Here is a 20379-nt window from a genome sequence, read left to right on the forward strand (position 1 = left end):
TCCAGTATCTCCCGCTATTACTAGTGTACCATAGATATAATTCCCTAAGATTCAGGTTGTATAAATACCTCCTGCGTAACCAGAGAATGGACATTCGTTATTGATTTGCCTACGCATACTCCTTTGCCTTACAAGTGCATTCAAAGAATAATGTAAAGTATCCTATGTACCTTTTGCTCCATTAAATACTTGATTAATACCTTTGACTGGAACCGATTTCATTGTGGGAAGTGTTCATCATATTCATATATCGTGTACTGTATGGCCAGTAATTAAAGTACATAAAGCGGTAGTGGTTTAATGATACCATACTTATCAATACAGTCAGGGAATTGTACCCCTCAGTTACAATTGGTCCTTCGAGCCGGAGGGTAACTAGTGTAATATTAATATAGTGGTATTAATATTGAAATGGCCTATGATGAACACTCCACAAAACGGTCCTCCTAAAGTAGATCGCCCGCAGCGTAGACGGCAGTCACCTCAGTACTTAGAGGATTACGTTGCCAGTATACTACCTAGCCTTCTACAGACGGTAAACGCGGAAAAAGTAGAAAGTAAAATTATGTCCGACCCTATCAACCAGGCTACCCCGCCAACAGAGGCCCTAGTGGGTTCTAATGTAACTGACCAAGCTCACGGTAGGGACCAGGAGGGAACTGACACGACTTTACCCCCCGCCAAGACCGAAGAAGTAGTCCCCGGAGAGCTCCAGGAGAAAGACAACCCTCCAGAGATGGAACTCTGCCCGGTACAAGAAGAGGAGAGCGCCCAGGAGATAGAGCTCCAGGACTCCCCGCAGGAGAACGCATCTCCAACGAGTACTGCCAGGAGCGGATCACCTCAACCAGCGTCTTCCCCCAGCGAGGCGGACAAGATGCTGGCACAGGCGTTCCTCGCCAGCCTAGCAGCCTCAACAGAGCGCGATCGACTCCAAGCACAGACGCTTAGTGAGCGCGAACATTCTTCCATGGAAAGAGAACGCCTCCAAGCGCAGCAACGGAGCGACGAAGATCGTATACGTCTAGAGATTAGACGCCTTCAGACGGAAGAGAATATGGTAAGAGACCACGCCGAAGCCCAGCGCGCCGCCGCCGAAGCCCAGCGCGCCGCTGCCGGTGCCCAAAGAGAAGCAGAGCGCGACATCGCTCTCACCAAGCGCGAAGCCGAGCGCGACCGATTACAAGCGCAGCTAATGGAGCAGCTGATCGCCAGGGCAACACCCCCTCCCTCCGCACGGGGTTCCAGGGCCTCGTCAAGACACGGGTCAAGGGCACCCTCCCCTAACCGATCAAGCGACCCTGAGCCCGACCACCAGAGAGAGCCTATACCCCCCTCCGAACTCCTTCCCCGACCGGTCCCAGTGAGACCCAGCTACAAGGAAGGAACGGTATACACCGCGGAGAGGCTAAATAGACGACTACAGGATCTAGAGGACCTGCCAGAGGAAGAAGAAGAGGGAGAGGAGGAGAGTCAAGCCCGACAGCAGCACAGTACTCCACAGGACCAGGAGGTCCAGTACAGCCCAGGCTCTACCCCCGCGGCTCTGCGCTACAGACCCCCGACTCAATTCACGGGTGAGATTGACGCAGGACCAGTCCCGAGGAATAGCACCTGGATACGCGGGCCATGGTACCCTGCCGGTACCAGCCCACCGAGAGGCGTAAGAGGAGACTCGCCTAGGAGGCCTCTCTTCCAATGCTCACCGATGTGCCAGCCATCTACGGCATCATACATTGGCACACCGACGTTTTCCAGACTTCACCCATGAGAACAGAGCACAGTACACGGAGCTACGGATGTGCTTAGAGACAATGATGGCTGATGTAGCTGATGAACGCCACAAGTATGCTATCATATTGAAGCACCTCAAGGTGCCCCGAGCGCACAATATAGCGCTGGCCTATGCCACCTCTACTACCCCATACACAGCGGCTCTAGCAGCACTCGACCAAAGATATGGACGCATATGGGACTACGTAATACAAGAGATAAGGCATATTGACCGCCTACCCCCAGCAACAGACAATCGCTCACTAGACGACCTGTCTATCAAGGTACAATCCCTGGTAGGGATGCTGGGGGCGCAACGAGAAAAGGGTATGCACGAACTATACGCAAACTCTAATGTCGAGAGGATTTTAGAGAAGCTTCCGCCCGCCCGACAAGAGCGCTTCAGGCGGCAAAGAGACCACCGTGATCCTAACGGTCCCGAGCCATCCCTCCTAGACCTAGCCGACTTCCTGGCGAGAGAAGTCAGCAGCCTGCGATTGGATACGTTCGTGCGGAGCACACCAAGCTCCAGAGAGGGACCTAGGAGAGCAAACGATGGCCGAAGATTGGTGACTGTCATGCACCAATCAGAACCAGTACCGAGCAGCAAGAACCACAGTACCCCCTCGATGAAAGAGAAGTGGAAGATGGTGTGCCCGTACTGCGAGAAAGAACACTGGTTGTCACAATGTGACACATTCAAGAAGATGACCGCCGACGAAGTGGGTCAATGGATAAAGTCCAACCGACGCTGTTACCGATGTGCGCGCAGTCACATGGCAGCCGAGTGCCGCTTAAAGAAGAGGTGTAGTCGGTGTGACGGAGCCCACCTAGATGTCCTACACGACAGTAACAGAAGAAAGCCCGCACCCTCAAGCAGCACAAAGGCAAGTGTTATGTACATTGACCCCGCCAGCAGCGGGGGCGCCCGAGTGCTCCTAAAGGTGGTCCGTGTAACACTGAGTTACCAAGACAAGGTCATGGACACTTACGCCGTCCTTGACGACGGGTCAGAGAAGACCCTTCTCCTCGCATCCGCTGCGGCCCAGCTGGGGCTGCGGGGGAGCGAAAACCAGATGACGATTCGGACAATAAGAAGAGATCTAAAGACGATAAAGGGCGAGAATGTCTCCTTCACTATCGCAGCAAGCGGGCAGCCAGAGAGACGGTATAGGATTACTAATGCTTTCACCAGCCAAGAAATAGGCCTGTCGCAGTACACCTACCCCATCGCCAAGCTGATGGATAAATATGTGCACCTGCGTCAACTACCTATCCCGCTCATAGACGGTGCCACCCCGACCCTGCTGATAGGCTCCGACCATGCAGACCTCATAGTCCCGATAGACTGGGTCCACACAGGGCCCAGAGGCTGTCCTGCAGCAGTCGAGACCCGCCTAGGATGGACATTACAAGGCCCCCTCGCTAAGTCTCTTAACCGAACAGCAGCCACTAGCTGCCTCCACTCCAGAGTGACAGAAGAAGACACCACCCTCCTACAGCATGTCGAGAGGCTATGGACACTAGAGACAATGCCCTTTAAGAACGAAAAGAAAGACATTCGTTCCAAGGAAGACATTTACGCCATAGCACTCCTCGAGCAAGGGACAAAGAGAGTCAAAGTCAACGGAGTGATGAGATACGCAACTCCACTCTTGAGGCGAGAGGGTATGCCCACCTTCCACGCCCCAAAAGAAGCGACGGAGCGGTATCTATTGAACACAGAGCGGCGCCTAGCCAGAGACCCCACTCAAGAGACTGTGTACCGCGCTGAGATTAACAAGCTAATCACAGCGGGACACATAAAGAAAATTGACATTAAAGAGGCCGATCAGACGACCGAATCATGGTACGTGCCGCACCACAAAGTCCACCACAACGGCAAGGATCGTATTGTGTTCAACTGCAGCTACCAGATCGGATCACAAAATCTGAATAAAGAGCTCTTGCCCGGCCCAACACTCGGCCCCTCCCTACTAGGCGTGTTACTACGTTTCCGCCAGGACAAGGTGGCCATCAGCGGCGACATCAAAGGGATGTTCCTGCAGGTGAGACTAGTGGAGGAGGACAAGCCCCTGCTGCGGTTCCTATGGAGAGAGAGGATCGGGGATGAGCAACCAGCCATCTATCAATGGGAAGTCCTCCCTTTCGGAACCACATGCAGCCCATGCTGTGCTACGTTTGCACTGCAAAAACACGTCGCAGAGGACCCAGCAGCTGATGAAGAGGTCCGAAAAAGTGTAGAAAATAGTTTCTACGTGGACAACTGTCTGCAAAGCGTCTCGACGCCAGAAGAAGCCAAGGCCCTTCTACTCAAGCTCCGCGCCTCCCTGATCAAAGGCGGCTTTGATCTCAGGCAGTGGGCCAGCAGCGACCCGCAAGTATTGCGCAGCCTCTCCCCCGAGGACAAGGCAGCAAGCAGCGAGACCTGGATGGCGACCATCCCAGGAGAAGCCCAAGAAATGACATTAGGACTAGTCTGGCGCTTCAAAACAGACTCGCTCCATTATAAACACACACCCCTGACCAAGGAGCAGGGAAGGTCGACTGCACTACCGACCACCAGACGGAGTGTATACAGAACACTCGCCAGACAATATGACCCGTTGGGATGTATTCTACCTTACACCACCAGGGCAAAGATGATTGTAAGAGCGTTATGGGACAAGGACCAGGGCTGGGACGACCCCATACCCGAACACCTTGCATCCACATGGAGAGAGTGGGAGACGGAACTCAGCTCACTCCCAGGTGTTAACATACGCCGCAGCTACTTCCCACCCACAGTGAGGCCGGAGACGTGCCAGATGGACCTGCACGTCTTCAGCGACGCCTCCGAAGTAGCCTACGGTTCGGTGGCCTACTTGCGTGCCCGAGAGGAGGGAGGAGAAATACATACTGCTTTCATCCTGGCCCGCTCAAGAATAGCCCCACGAAAGCAACAATCTATCCCGCGTCTAGAGCTCTGCGCAGCCCTAGCAGGAGCGCACCTCGCCACGTTAATCCAACGTGAACTCACCATTCCGGTGCAAAGAACAATCTTGTGGTCAGACTCCACGACAGTACTCACATGGATCCGGTCTGATTCGTGCAGATACAAGGTCTTCGTGGGGGTCAGAGTCACAGAGATTCAAGATTTAACAGAAGTAGCAAGCTGGAGGTATGTGGACACAAAACACAACCCAGCTGACGTCATCACCCGGGGAATGTCCCTGGATGACCTCACCCGTCACAACCCATACAGTGACGGACCAGAGTTTCTCAAGCTCCCGGAAGAAGAGTGGCCTACACCCACCCCACGGGAGGCGAGTAAAGAGGAGGCCGAAAACAAGAAATCTGTGTTCTGTGGATTGAACACACTCGTCTCCACAGACCCCGACATAGACGATTGCCTCACCCTAGAGAGTGCGCAGCTAAAGACATTTCTGTGGCACCACCCAGAGGTTCAGCCCACTACTGACATTTCAGCAGCTGACTACGAAGAAGCAGAACTTCTTCTACTACAACGAGCCCAGAGAGACTCGTTCCCCGATGAGCTAGACTGTCTACAGGGAGCAAAGCCCGTCCCATCAGACAGCAGACTGCTCCACCTAGCACCCGAGAGCGACGCCCATAGTCTCATCAGAGTGGGTGGTCGTCTGCGGAGAGCCCCAGACTTACCGGATGACGTCAAGTACCCGATAGTCTTGAACAGCCGACACAAGATCACAGAGCTGATCATAAAGAAATACGACGAGGATGTGCACCACGCAGGGGCAGAGAGAGTCTTCGCGGAGATCAGACGTCGTTATTGGATACTGCAAGGGAGAGAAGCAGTGCGGCGCTTCCAGCGAACCTGTCTAGACTGTCGTAAGTGGCGAGCGCAGCCCAGTATACCCCGGATGGCTGACCTACCTCCCTGTCGCCTCCGACTCGGCGACAAGCCTTTTCACTCCACCGGTATGAACTGTTTCGGCCCGCTGTATATAAAGAAAGGAAGAGGAACCGAGAAGCGGTGGGGTATTGTAATCAAATGCATGACCACCCGAGCGATACATATAGAACTCCTTCCAACCATGAGCACAGACTCATTCCTTATGGCCTTCCGAAGATTCACATCGCGGAAAGGCAAACCGTCTATATTGTTGTCTGATCACGGGACAAACTTCAAAGGCGGAGAAAGAGAGCTGAGAGAGAGCTTCCAAGCTATGGGCCCAGAACTTAAGACGCACCTCGCTCCATCCCAGATTGACTTCCAGTTTAATCCCCCGAACGCACCTCACTTCGGTGGAACTTGGGAACGAGAAGTACGTTCAATAAAGACAGCCCTGTACGCCGTGCTTGGGGCCCAGACCGTGGCGGAAGAAGTCCTAATGACAGTCCTCACGGAGATCGAGGGAGTATTGAACTCAAAGCCCCTCGGTTACGTCTCAAGTGATGTAGCAGATGTCGACCCAGTCACCCCCAACACACTCTTGATGGGGCGGCTGGACCCCGCGCTACCCCAGACAATGTACAGGCCTGAAGAAGCGAACGGCCGAAGAATGTGGAGGTACAGTCAAGTATTGGCTGACAAGTTTTGGAACAGCTTCCTACTCCACTACCTACCGTCTCTACAGACCCGCCAGAAATGGGTAAAAGAGAGAGACAATTTGACAGAAGGAACAGTCGTCATGATTATCGACCAGTCACTACCCCGAGCTATGTGGCCGGCTGGCCGCGTAAGCAAAGTGATCACCGGTGCCGACGGAAAGGTCCGAGCAGCTGAAGTGCTCGTCCAAGGGCGGACCTACACCCGACCCGTGGCGAGGCTAATAGAACTGCCAAGGCTCCCCGATACTATCGATAACGACCATGACCCCATGACTTTGTGAACTGACTGACCCTCACAGCAGACATTGAGTAGTGGACAGTGTGGTTAATCTGTCTCTGCTTAGCTAATTAGGTGGGACTAATTAGGGGGCGGCTGTTACAAAGGATCAGATTAAACCGAATATATATATTTATTTATTGATATATATTGCATAGTATTTGTATATCGTTTGATATCCCTTGTATATTCCTTGTACATATACACGGAATATCCCTTTAGTCCAGCCCATAATAGTTCATTCTCCTATTGGACAGCGGTCCACCGGCGCCAGGGATTGGCCCCCGGAGCCAAGTTCAAAGTCACCGACACGACATGTCTGTACTTGCCCCGGCCCTGCCCAGGGATACGGCGACAGAAATGAGAGTGGCACTATTTGTGCACCGTGCGTATAAATACGGCGCAGGTGAATGTAGAAGCCCCTTAGCCCCTTACCTCCGTACCCTTCGTCCATTTAGTATGTTACCCACTAAGTGAAGCCTCACCCACGATACAACGTGCGGTGAAGTATGGCCTGTTTGGCCTCAGAATAGAGCATCGAGACCGCGTGCGAATTAGTAACTGAATTGTCAGAGTTTGGCACTATACCGTCGAGTGCGACATATTTCTATTGAGTCTTTAATAGTCTGTTTGTGTATAGTGTATCGTGCGGTTAGAATTCTGTAGCATCTCCAACGCTTTCTCGTATTAGCTAGAGTTCTTGTCCAGGCTGGGCCGACCGCATGGCGCTTTCACCCGAGGAGACCTAGGCGAGAACCGTATGGACATGTACACTGGATTATCTACCCGACGACTACATAGCCTTTGCGGCTGGAATATATTTGCTTTGGTCCTATGATTTATGGAGCGGATAATCGCCGACGCCTGCACGTGTTGGATTTACCCCGAGAGGAGTCAAGTCGAGTCGGCGCTCAGAGAGCCTGAGGCCGCCTAGCTTTCTTCACTGTAGAGCTACAGTCTACAAGAGAACCAAGCTGTATTCGTCTGTGGATCAAGAGACTACTGCACCGGCTTCTGTACCTGAAGTCTCCCTAGTCATCGTTGACCAGACGTCCTACTACCGACAGATCTTCTACCCCCTTGCTGGCTTACAACCAGTGGGAACCCCTTCCAGTATCTCCCGCTTTTACTAGTGTACCATAGATATAATTCCCTAAGATTCAGGTTGTATAAATACCTCCTGCGTAACCAGAGAATGGACATTCGTTATTGATTTGCCTACGCATACTCCTTTGCCTTACAAGTGCATTCAAAGAATAATGTAAAGTATCCTATGTACCTTTTGCTCCATTAAATACTTGATTAATACCTTTGACTGGAACCGATTTCATTGTGGGAAGTGTTCATCATATTCATATATCGTGTACTGTATGGCCAGTAATTAAAGTACATAAAGCGGTAGTGGTTTAATGATACCATACTTATCAATACAGTCAGGGAATTGTACCCCTCAGTTACAGTAATAGTGCACTGTATGCTCTACCCAGAATACAGACTGTAATAGTGCACTGTATGCTCTATAGAATACAGACTGTAATAGTGCACTGTATGCTCTATAGCAGTGGTTCCCAACCTTTTTCCCCCCAGGGACCCCCAAACATCTCTGATGAAATTCGCGGACCCCCTCCTAATAAGATACCATAAATTTTTTTTTTTTTTTCATTTTAATAACAAACTGCTTATACACAGGCATATGCATCACAATTAGACCCACTATGCTTCTTTGACTTGTACCTTCAATCAACAAATCTCATCTTGCACCATATGCATTTCAAAATGTTTGGCCAATATTCAAATGCTGTATTCATCCTCTCAAATCAGGCCCTAATGGTGAACGGTTTGCATTTATGGAACAAATCAATGCAACAAATTAAACTAAATATGAGACAGGAAATTCCAATCAGTAGCAGAGAGAATCTGTCCTAGCTGGGTTTAATACCTTTTTTTTTGTCATTTTAATAACAAACTGCTTATACACAGGCATATGCATCACAATTAGACCCACTATGCTTCTTTAACTTGTGCCTTCAATCAACAAATCTCATCTTGCACCATATGCATTTCAAAATGTTTGGCCAATATTCAAATCCTGTATTCATCCTCTCAAATCAGTCCCTAATGGTGAACGGTTTGCATTTATGGAACAAATCAATGCAACAAATTAAACTAAATATGAGACAGGAAATTCCAATCAGTAGCAGAGAGAATCTGTCCTAGCTGGGTTTAATACCTTTTTTTTGTCATTTGAATAACAAACTGCTTATACACAGGCATATGCATCATAATTAGACCCACTATGCTTCTTTGACTTGTGCCTTCAATCAACAAATCTAATCTTGCACCTTATGTATTTCAAAATTTTGGCCAATATTCAAATCCTGTATTCATCCTCTCAAATCAGGCCCTAATGGTGAACGGTTTGCATTTATGTTGAATGAAGTAAGAATCCACTGCAGTAAAAATATCCTCACCTCGAGTGGTGGTAGTAAGGTTGACTGACATGAGAATGTCCTGCTTCAGATCCTCATTTTCAATATATTGCACATAAACGATGAGCACAGCCTCGTCTGCGACAGTTGTAGTTTCATCAAGTTGTATGGCAAATGGACCCTTTCTAAGCTTTTCTGACAGCTGCTGCTCGCAATCACTTGACATCTTATCAATTCGGTCTTTCACTACATTGTTCGAGAGTGGTACTGATTTTAGTTTATCCGCCACCTGTGGGCCGCACAGTTTCTAAACCATTTTGATGCAGGCTGGTTTGATGAGCTGCTCGCCAATATTGTGCGGTTTCTTTGCTTTTGCAATTAAAAGCGAACACTCAAAGGAGGCTTCGGTAGCCTTCTGTAAATCACTGCCACCCCTGCTCCACGCTACTCTAACATCAACAGGCTTGTTCGCCTTGAGAGATTGTTCTTTCCTCCGAAAAAAGTCTGGATCCTTCCCAACGGTTTCTGGGTGCTTAGACGCCTGATGTCTCTTCAGCTTGCTGGGCTTCAGGCTCGAGTTTGCCAACTTTTCTCCACAAATCACACACTCAGGTCGTTTGTCTGGTCCCTCAGTGAAGCCCATGGTGATGTAATTTTCGCGATTGCTGTAGGTCCTAACTTTTTTTGCAGATGAGCTGCCATCATCTCCTTTTCGTTTGTCACACATTTTCGCCTCTGGCGGCTGACTGCAGACGAGCCGAGAAAGTTAACTAGCGTGCTAGGCTAGCTACAGAAAGTGATACAGTCAACTGATTCGCGTTTTAGCGGCTACCCGGTAGCCTACTGTTAACATTCAAAAATCATGTCTAGATGTTTATTTATTTATCTTTATTTTTTATTGTAGTGGAGAGACTATTCATGCTTCTGATGATAAAAAAAAAAAAAAAAAAAAAAAAATCAAATCATCTGTGGTCTGGCGGACCCCCTGCGCCCCCTGGCCGCGGACCCCAGGTTGGGAATCACTGCTCTATAGGATACAGACTGTAATAGTGCACTGTATGGTCTACCCAGAATACAGACTGTAATAGTGCACTGTATGCTCTATAGAATACAGACTGTAATGGTGCACTGTATGCTCTATCCAGAATACAGACTGTAATAGTGCACTGTATGCTCTACCCAGAATACAGACTGTAATGGTGCACTGTATGCTCTACCCAGAATACAGACTGTAATGGTGCACTGTATGCTCTACCCAGAATACAGACTGTAATGGTGCACTGTATGCTCTACCCAGAATACAGACTGTAATAGTGCACTGTATGCTCTACCCAGAATACAGACTGTAAAAGTGCACTGTATGCTCTACCCAGAATACAGACTGTAATGGTACACTGTATGCTCTATAGAATACAGACTGTAATAGTGCACTGTATGGTCTACCCAGAATACAGACTGTAATAGTGCACTGTATGCTCTATAGAATACAGACTGTAATGGTGCACTGTATGCTCTATCCAGAATACAGACTGTAATAGTGCACTGTATGCTCTACCCAGAATACAGACTGTAATGGTGCACTGTATGCTCTACCCAGAATACAGACTGTAATAGTGCACTGTATGCTCTACCCAGAATACAGACTGTAATGGTGCACTGTATGCTCTATAGAATACAGACTGTAATGGTGCACTGTATGCTCTATCCAGAATACAGACTGTAATAGTGCACTGTATGCTCTACCCAGAATACAGACTGTAATGGTGCACTGTATGCTCTACCCAGAATACAGACTGTAATAGTGCACTGTATGCTCTACCTAGAATACAGACTGTAATGGTGCACTGTATGCTCTATAGAATACAGACTGTAATGGTGCACTGTATGCTCTATCCAGAATACAGACTGTAATAGTGCACTGTATGCTCTACCCAGAATACAGACTGTAATAGTGCACTGTATGCTCTACCCAGAATACAGACTGTAATGGTGCACTGTATGCTCTACCCAGAATACAGACTGTAATAGTGCACTGTATGCTCTACCTAGAATACAGACTGTAATGGTGCACTGTATGCTCTATCCAGAATACAGACTGTAATAGTGCACTGTATGCTCTACCCAGAATACAGACTGTAATGGTGCACTGTATGCTCTACCTAGAATACAGACTGTAATAGTGCACTGTATGCTCTACCCAGAATACAGACTGTAATGGTGCACTGTATGCTCTACCCAGAATACAGACTGTAATAGTGCACTGTATGCTCTACCCAGAATACAGACTGTAAAAGTGCACTGTATGCTCTACCCAGAATACAGACTGTAATGGTACACTGTATGCTCTATAGAATACAGACTGTAATAGTGCACTGTATGGTCTACCCAGAATACAGACTGTAATAGTGCACTGTATGCTCTATAGAATACAGACTGTAATGGTGCACTGTATGCTCTATCCAGAATACAGACTGTAATAGTGCACTGTATGCTCTACCCAGAATACAGACTGTAATGGTGCACTGTATGCTCTACCCAGAATACAGACTGTAATAGTGCACTGTATGCTCTACCCAGAATACAGACTGTAATGGTGCACTGTATGCTCTATAGAATACAGACTGTAATGGTGCACTGTATGCTCTATCCAGAATACAGACTGTAATAGTGCACTGTATGCTCTACCCAGAATACAGACTGTAATGGTGCACTGTATGCTCTACCCAGAATACAGACTGTAATAGTGCACTGTATGCTCTACCTAGAATACAGACTGTAATGGTGCACTGTATGCTCTATAGAATACAGACTGTAATGGTGCACTGTATGCTCTATCCAGAATACAGACTGTAATAGTGCACTGTATGCTCTACCCAGAATACAGACTGTAATAGTGCACTGTATGCTCTACCCAGAATACAGACTGTAATGGTGCACTGTATGCTCTACCCAGAATACAGACTGTAATAGTGCACTGTATGCTCTACCTAGAATACAGACTGTAATGGTGCACTGTATGCTCTATCCAGAATACAGACTGTAATAGTGCACTGTATGCTCTACCCAGAATACAGACTGTAATGGTGCACTGTATGCTCTACCTAGAATACAGACTGTAATAGTGCACTGTATGCTCTACCTAGAATACAGACTGTAATGGTGCACTGTATGCTCTACCCAGAATACAGACTGTAATGGTGCACTGTATGCTCTACCCAGAATACAGACTGTAATGGTGCACTGTAATGATGCACACTCTCAGGGGCTCATACAGAACCAAGCATTTCACCGTAAAGTATGTGTATTTTATTGTGATAACAAAACAAAACAAAAAAGGTTTTTAATTGTATTATTTACGATTCTATACTATATATCGATACTTGCCGTCACTGTATTGATATAATAATTTGGCTTGCAAAACAGTGTGATATATACACTCACACACACACACATACACACACACACACACACACGCACGCACACACACACGCACACACACACACATGCACACACACACACACGCACACACACACACACATGCACACACACACACATGCACACACACACACGCACACACACACACACACACACATGCACACACACACACACATACACACATACACACACAAACACATGTACATGTACTGTACATGCATGCACACATACATACTCGACCACGCAGTGAGCTGCAGTTAGGATCCACTCCTCCGTGAGGATTGAGCCGCCGCAAGACCAGGCCGTAGTACCGGTGGTGACCAGCAGGTAGGCCATCCACGGCCAGCGGCCCTCTGGAGCATCCTCGCCTCCCACTATGGAGCTCCCAGTTCGGGGCCTGACAGACCCTGGAGAAATATATAAAGTATATAGGGAGGTGTAGTGGTTACGTCATTGCCGTTTTTCGTGTTCCACCGTCTTTGGAACACAATGCATTTCCCTATTGCCCATTTCTAGATTGTCTCGTTTAAAACAAATAAAGCATTAACATTGGCATGCTGTACCTTTCTGTGGTTATTCATCCACAATCTATAGCTCAACATGAAAATATTCGCAATTAATCATAAAAAAAAATCGCCAAATTTTATTTCAACTAAAAATGCGTAAAAAATAATGTTAGTGATAGAAGGGAACTCATTTTGTGTAAAAATGGAAAGCTTTTCAATTTCCAAAATTGTTACAATAGCCGATAATCCATTTTCCCAATGATAAAACCCTATACGGGTGGAGCAACCAGTGACGTTGTCAGACTACACCTCCCTATAAAGAGGCACATTCACTATGGACATCACTTATATTAGCATAACTAATATGTTTGGTGTAATCAAACCAAATCAATAACCCTGTTATTTAAAATAGTTACACGCACATCCTTTCTTGTGCTGGATTGGGAAAATAGAGCAACAAGAGACATAGACGCTTATGTTTGTTTGTTTGTTTGTTTATTTACACATATAAAAACAGTTACATATATAATACAATATAGTCACAAGGGATGTGTAGGAGAATTGCCTAAAAACCCTCAAGGGGCTTGCATGTGGCATTCACCAGGAAGCGAAATTACATTATATCAAGATAAATATAAAATATAAAATAAAATCCCCCCCCCCCCCCCCCCCCCCCCCCCTCTGAACAAACAAACACACACAAGCAGGCCTACATAGACACCGAAGTAGGCACCCCATGCCATACGATTTCTGGTATAGAGAAAACAATCAATGACAGTAAGAATATATAATAAAACGAAAATACAATAACAAAATACATCAAGCCATCAGACTACAGTTTGTAAAGGAAGTCCATATGGGAAATATTGGTGATCTAGGAGATGAGATTTCAGTGCTCTTTTGAATTTCAGAAAAGAAAATTCCAAAATATGTGGAGGCAAAGAGTTCCACAACTTTGACCCTCGGTAGAGCAAACAAAACTGAGATTGGGAAGTGCGGGAAAAGGGTGGTCTAAGCAAACAGGAACTACGTGTGGGGTAATTATGAATTTGGTGATTGTGGGCAAACATGTCATGAAAAAAAGGGGGAAGGGCTCTGTTTAAAGAACTATGCACAAATAAACCAGTCTGAAGATGATTCACTTGATAAACACTGAGGATACCTAACTTATGGAATAGAGGCTGAGAAGAATGACTTCGATGTACACAGCTGATTATTTTTAGAGCTCGTTTCTGCAGACGGTATATGGGCTCAAGTTTGGTCTGATGCGTACTACCCCAAACTAAATTACAGTAATTGATATATGGGTAAACCATAGAGTAATATAACATTGTGGCAACCTCGGTGCTCAGCAAATAAAACCCTATACGGGTGGAGCAACCAGTGACGTTGTCAGACTACACCTCCCTATAAAGAGGCACATTCACTATGGACATCACTTATATTAGCATAACTAATATGTTTGGTGTAATCAAACCAAATCAATAACCCTGTTATTTAAAATAGTTACACGCACATCCTTTCTTGTGCTGGATTGGGAAAATAGAGCAACAAGAGACATAGACGCTTATGTGTCATTACGTTTCAGCTGCAGGGGAGTTTGATCAGGCAAAAATGCAAAAAATATATTTAAAGGTGGTAACAGCAGCATGTCTATAAATTAGGTCAGTCACCATATTCCGAGACAGAGAGTAATGCAGTTTCAACTATTATTTTTATTATACTATTTACTATTATTATTTTTCTACTATTTTCTACTAACATGGGAAAGCAGGTTCTATTTCTATAAAGAAAGCCACATTTTGTTGGCAGCTTTTGAACCAGATTATCTAAATATTTATAATAATGTGGGACCCTTTCAATGGCTGTACCAAATAAGGTGCTAATTTGCTATAATTGATTTTCTTAGCTCTTGTGAATGAATAGTATATATTTTGTTTTATCAGCATTTAACATTTAAGTGCCTCTTGAAGAGCATTAAAAGAAAGTTGCAGAATTTCAACAGCCAATTGTATGGAGTCAACCCAACCATATAAAAATGTCATCTGCATACAGATGGACATTACAGGTATTTAAAGACCAGAAAATATCATAAAGATAATGAAAAGGGCCAGTCTTAAAAATCGAACCTTGAAAGACACCTTTTTTTATTCATAAAAATGCAGATTGACCATGACCCACTTTCACACACTGCTGTCTATCAGAGAGGTAGTTGTGGAACCATCTATAAGCATTAGGGTCACAACCAATACTTAACAGTCTATGTAGAAGCAGGGACTGATCAACTGCATCAACTGCTTTTGACAGGTTGATAAACAGAGCAGCACAATGCTTCTTTTCATCCACCGCTGTCACAATAGCCCTGAAACCAGACTGATGAGATGGTGCTATGGTTATAGCCCTGAAACCAGACTGAGGTCCTGCATTATTATAATATGCACTGACCAGAATTTACATGCGTGGGCAGAGAAATAACATTTATATTCTTAGTGGTATTCACTACCTTCCAGATTTAGCTGGATTTGAATAACAGCTAAAGATGGTATTTGAATAATAACCAGATTTAGCTTTCCGGCTTTTCGGACAATGTGAATTTATTTGATCTTAATTGCCTAAAAGTGAATTATTTTCCAATGTATTCTTTAATTGGAACACATGATAATTACTGAATGTACTCCAAAACACAATCATTACAAGAATACAAAACAATCAACTCAATATGGAAAGCCACTTACTAAATGTACATACATATTTAGATGTATTAACTTACTGGTTCATTTGTGGTCACATTTATATTTATGGTGTATGTTTAAACACTCACCTGCTGCATTATGGACCAGTAGTATCACAACCAGGAACACCCACATTCTGTAGCTGAGACTGTAAAAGTATTATGAAGACCTAAAATTGCATTATAGACTCTAAGAATTTATGTTGTGGAATGACTATCTTGTTGATAAAAAACACACCCCTAACATTGGGAGTTAGTCTCATTTAGCCATTCCTTCAAGTCCTGCGTGCAAGTGTGAGAATGGCCTTATAATCCTCAGATCATATACACACACGCATGCCTCAATGTTTCCATATTCTGATGTTGAAATGATCTTATCCTCTGGTCCAAAACTTGTCAATCATCCACAGTTATTCATCCATTGATTACATTTGCAAGATAGTGTGCCGTTGATAACAAAATTCTCAGTAATATCTCCTCACATAAGAAGAAGATATCAGATGTTGGATGGTTGAGTAACAAAAACTAAAAAGTTTTCCCATTACATTTTTCTCATTCTGAAGTTCACACACATTTGATAAATTTTTGTAAAATTTAGGAAATAATACAGTAGCTCAGGCAATAAGTGTCGATATTAAATAAATCTTCTCAACCTCCACTTGAGGTTAAAGGAACACGTCAACATTTTGGGAAATTAGCTTACCATCTTCTCCAGAGAGAGACAAGAAGATATACCAGTTTCCTCCCTGTGCGTTCCTAACGTGCATGCAGCCAGATAGCTTTCTACTGAACGCACAGAGAGAAAACTGCTATAGTCTCTCTCTGGAGAAGACAATAAGCTAATTTCCCAAAATGTTGGCATGTTCTTTTAAGGGGAGACACTGCAGGTGAATAGGGTAAAAAAATTAACTAATAGATATCACAATGAAACTTCCCCAGTTGATTACTTATATTAAGACAAGACTTTTTTGTATTACAAGTTTTCTGAAATTGTATGTTTAAATATGCAAATTAGGCATGATCTACTTAAATATGCACTAATTTGCATATAATTCCAGGACAGAAATCTGAACATTGGATAAAGCCATTTTCAAAATGATAGTTTCATTTTGTTGACATATTAGAGCCAAAGGTTATTACAGAGGGGATTTTGGATATCTCTTTTTATCACTCCATAAATCAGAAAATACTCCATTCAGTCCATTTTTATGGTAAAATTCCATATTTCGCCATGTTTTTAGGAATAAAATGTGATATAAATCACGGTATGAATGCGATATCAACAAACCCTTCTGTAAATACCTTCAGAACATAGATATGAATAGAACTGGAAGGTTTGGTGTATGTGAGTGCTACTGAAGTGGAGATTTCTGGCTCAGAGTATGAGGAAAAACTCTTAAAACTCATTTTTGGGAAAACGCCTTCAAAGTTCTGTATTGTAAACAGATATTTACAAACACAATACCTAATCAAACCATTAGTAATAGACAACCTAAACACATGCCTGATAACTGAATAATAATAATAATGATGTTATTGAACTGAACAGAACTACACACAGGCTACAAACAGTGTAGTACAGTGTAGTACCCCCTAATAGGCAAAAAATATTTGAATAGATATCACTATGAAACTTTCCCAATTTGTTATGTACATATAAACTAAGAAAAAATATATTGCAAGTTTTCTGAAATGTATGTTTATATATGCAAATGAGGCACTTCCCCATTAAATATGTGCACATTTATGGATGAAATAAGGCAAAATGATGTAAAATAAACAACTAAATGTGTGTTATTGATGTTTTATTGTCACTAGTTTCATAGAAGACATGTTTAGGAAGCAAAATATAACAAAATCTCAAAATCAACAAAAAAAGTATATTTGACTATTCACCTGCAGTGTCTCGCCTTAACACAACTGTTATTGAACCCGTCCTCACGTTCAGCATCCTAGCCTGGTTTGAATCTCTCTCTGGTTTGAATCTCTGTTTGGCGTGAGTCGTAGGCCAAAAGCCCAAGCTCACAGCCCAACATCACAGCCCAAGCTCACAGCCCAACATCACAGCTTAACCTCACAGCCCCCCAAGCTAACAACTCAACCTCACAGCCCAACCTCACAGCCCCCCAAGCTAACAGCTCAACCTCACAGCCCAAGCTCACAGCCCCCCAAGCTAACAGCTCGACCTCACAGCCCAACCTCACAGCCCAATCTCACAGCCCAAGCTAACAGCTCGACCTCACAGCCCAACCTCACAGCCCAACCTCACAGCCCAAGCTAACATGCTCAACCTCACAGCCAAGCTAACAGCTCAACCTCACAGCCCAACCTCACAGCCCAAGCTAACATGCTCAACCTCACAGCCAAGCTAACAGCTCAACCTCACAGCCCAACCTCACAGCCCAAGCTAACATGCTCAACCTCACAGCCAAGCTAACAGCTACACCTCACAGCCCAACCTCACAGCCCAACCTCACAACCATCCATGAAAAACAAGCCAACAAAAGGTCAACAAATAGCTGTGGATTCTTCATAGTTCACACTGAGTGTGAACTTCTGCCACTGGGGTGAAGATTCCTCTCTACGTCCTTTTAAAACTAAATGAGCTATGTCCACCTTTGTCCCTACATCCATCAGACTGCTAACTAAGAAAAATAATCAAAAGACTTGGAAAGACTATCACATGACAGTTCCATCCAGTCCATACATGAACAACCCCCCCCCCCCCCCTATACACACAAGTGACATTCACAACCCTTTCACAACCACACTACAGGTTAACCCTTTCACTACCACACTACAGAAGGTTAACCCTTTCACTACCACACTACAGACGGTTAACCCTTTCACAACCACACTACAGAAGGTTAACCCTTTCACTACCACACTACAGAAGGTTAACCCTTTCACTACCACACTACAGACGGTTAACCTTTCACAACCACACTACAGAAGGTTAACCCTTTCACAACCACACTACAGACGGTTAACCCTTTCACTACCACACTACAGACGGTTAACATTTCACAACCACACTACAGAAGGTTAACCCTTTCACTACCACAACACAGACGGTTAACCCTTTCACTACCACACTACAAAAGGTTAACCCTTTCACTACCACACTACAGACGGTTAACCCTTTCACTACCACACTACAGAAGGTTAACCCTTTCACTACCACACTACAGATGGTTAACCCTTTCACTACCACACTACAGAAGGTTAAAGGCCAGACAAATCTCTTTCCGCTCAGATATTAAACCATTAAATTCTACATTCATAGGTAAAGGAGTAGTAATCTTGCTCTTGTTTGAATCTACAAATTAAAATAGTAGTTTGATTTGGCATTCCTTACCTCAGATGTAGATTTATTTCTAAGTTGCCTAAATAATGACCAATGGGAAGGGTCTCCAGAGTGTCTGGCAAGAGACCGGGCTGTTTCTTTCTCTAAATAACAGGTGGGAACCATGGGGTTAATCTATTCCCATGACAACTAGATCTACAACAAACAATATTAGACAACAAAACAAATTCTATCAATGTAATTGTATTGAGTGTATTTGTTTTTTAATGTTTTGTACCGTACCGCACCACACAAGTTGAAACACAAGCAATGTTTGTTGCAGTATTCATTTCATATTGGTTTCTTATTATGATAGAAATGTCATAACATAACAGGGCCCTTTTTGTCTGGTGTTAATTGTATTTCATTGTATTTGTCTGTTTCTGTATTTCCTGTTTAAATTTGATCAAATATGTGCTAATTATTGATGCAAAACAATGTGTGAATTTTTGTGTATTTGTTTTTGAATGTTTTGTACCACACAACACAAGTTGAAACACAAGCAATGTTTGTGGTTTCTTATTATGATAGAAATGTCATAACATAACAGGGCCCTTTTTGTCTGGTGTTAATTGTATTTCATTGTATTTGTCTGTTTCTGTATTTCCTGTTTAAATTTGATCAAATATGTGCTAATTATTGATGCAAAACAATGTGTGAATTTTTGTGTATTTGTTTTTGAATGTTTTGTACCACACAACACAAGTTGAAACACAAGCAATGTTTGTTTACAGTATTCATTTCATATTGGTTTCTTATTATGATAGAAATGTGATAACAGGGCCCTTTTTGTCTGGTGTTAATTGTATTTCATTGTATTTTTCTGTTTCTGTATTTCCTGTTTAGATTTGATAAAATATGTGCTAATTATTGATGCAAAACAATGTGTTAATTTGAGTGTATTTGTTTTTGAATGTTTTTTACCGCACCACACAAGTTGAAACACAAGCAATGTTAATGTTTACAGTATTCATTTCATATTGGTTTCTTATTATGATAGAAATGTCATAACTGGGCCCTTTTTGTGAGTACTTGTTCAAAAGGTAGTTCTGCTTATAGGCCGTCAGGTCCTACATTGAGCAGTTTAATTGCAGTCATTACTTCTTCATTTGTAATTTCACTTTGAATGTTTTGAAAGGAGTCTGATCGTATATTTAGCCAGATCCCACACCCCATGCCCAAATCTTCAAAGTCAATCATTCAGCATAAAAATACTTACAAAATACAAAATACTTCTAAAATCATTCCATTTAGTTGTGTAGTATTTTAGGACAGCACTGAACAGGTAAAGAGAAAAGACAAACTCCCAG

The 20379-nt window shown here is 44.2% G+C and overlaps 1 protein-coding gene across 1 annotated transcript in view; it reads right to left on the reverse strand.

Moving 5' to 3' along the window:
* The window catches only part of LOC311240191 (serine protease 30-like), a 38379-nt gene extending 22383 nt beyond the window's left edge, over nt 1-15996 (reverse strand). The window contains exons 1-2 of the mRNA XM_084328735.1: nt 15814-15996; nt 12722-12893 (exon numbers count right to left, since the gene is read on the reverse strand). Of these exons, the coding sequence (XP_084184861.1) occupies nt 12722-12893; nt 15814-15859 (218 nt within the window). The 5' untranslated portion in view covers nt 15860-15996. The remainder of the gene's footprint in view (nt 1-12721; nt 12894-15813) is intronic.
* Between the last annotated feature and the right edge of the window lie 4383 nt (nt 15997-20379).

This window comes from Notolepis coatsorum, assembly GCF_963971535.1.
Source record: "Notolepis coatsorum genome assembly, chromosome: 14".
NCBI lineage: Eukaryota > Metazoa > Chordata > Actinopteri > Aulopiformes > Paralepididae > Notolepis > Notolepis coatsorum.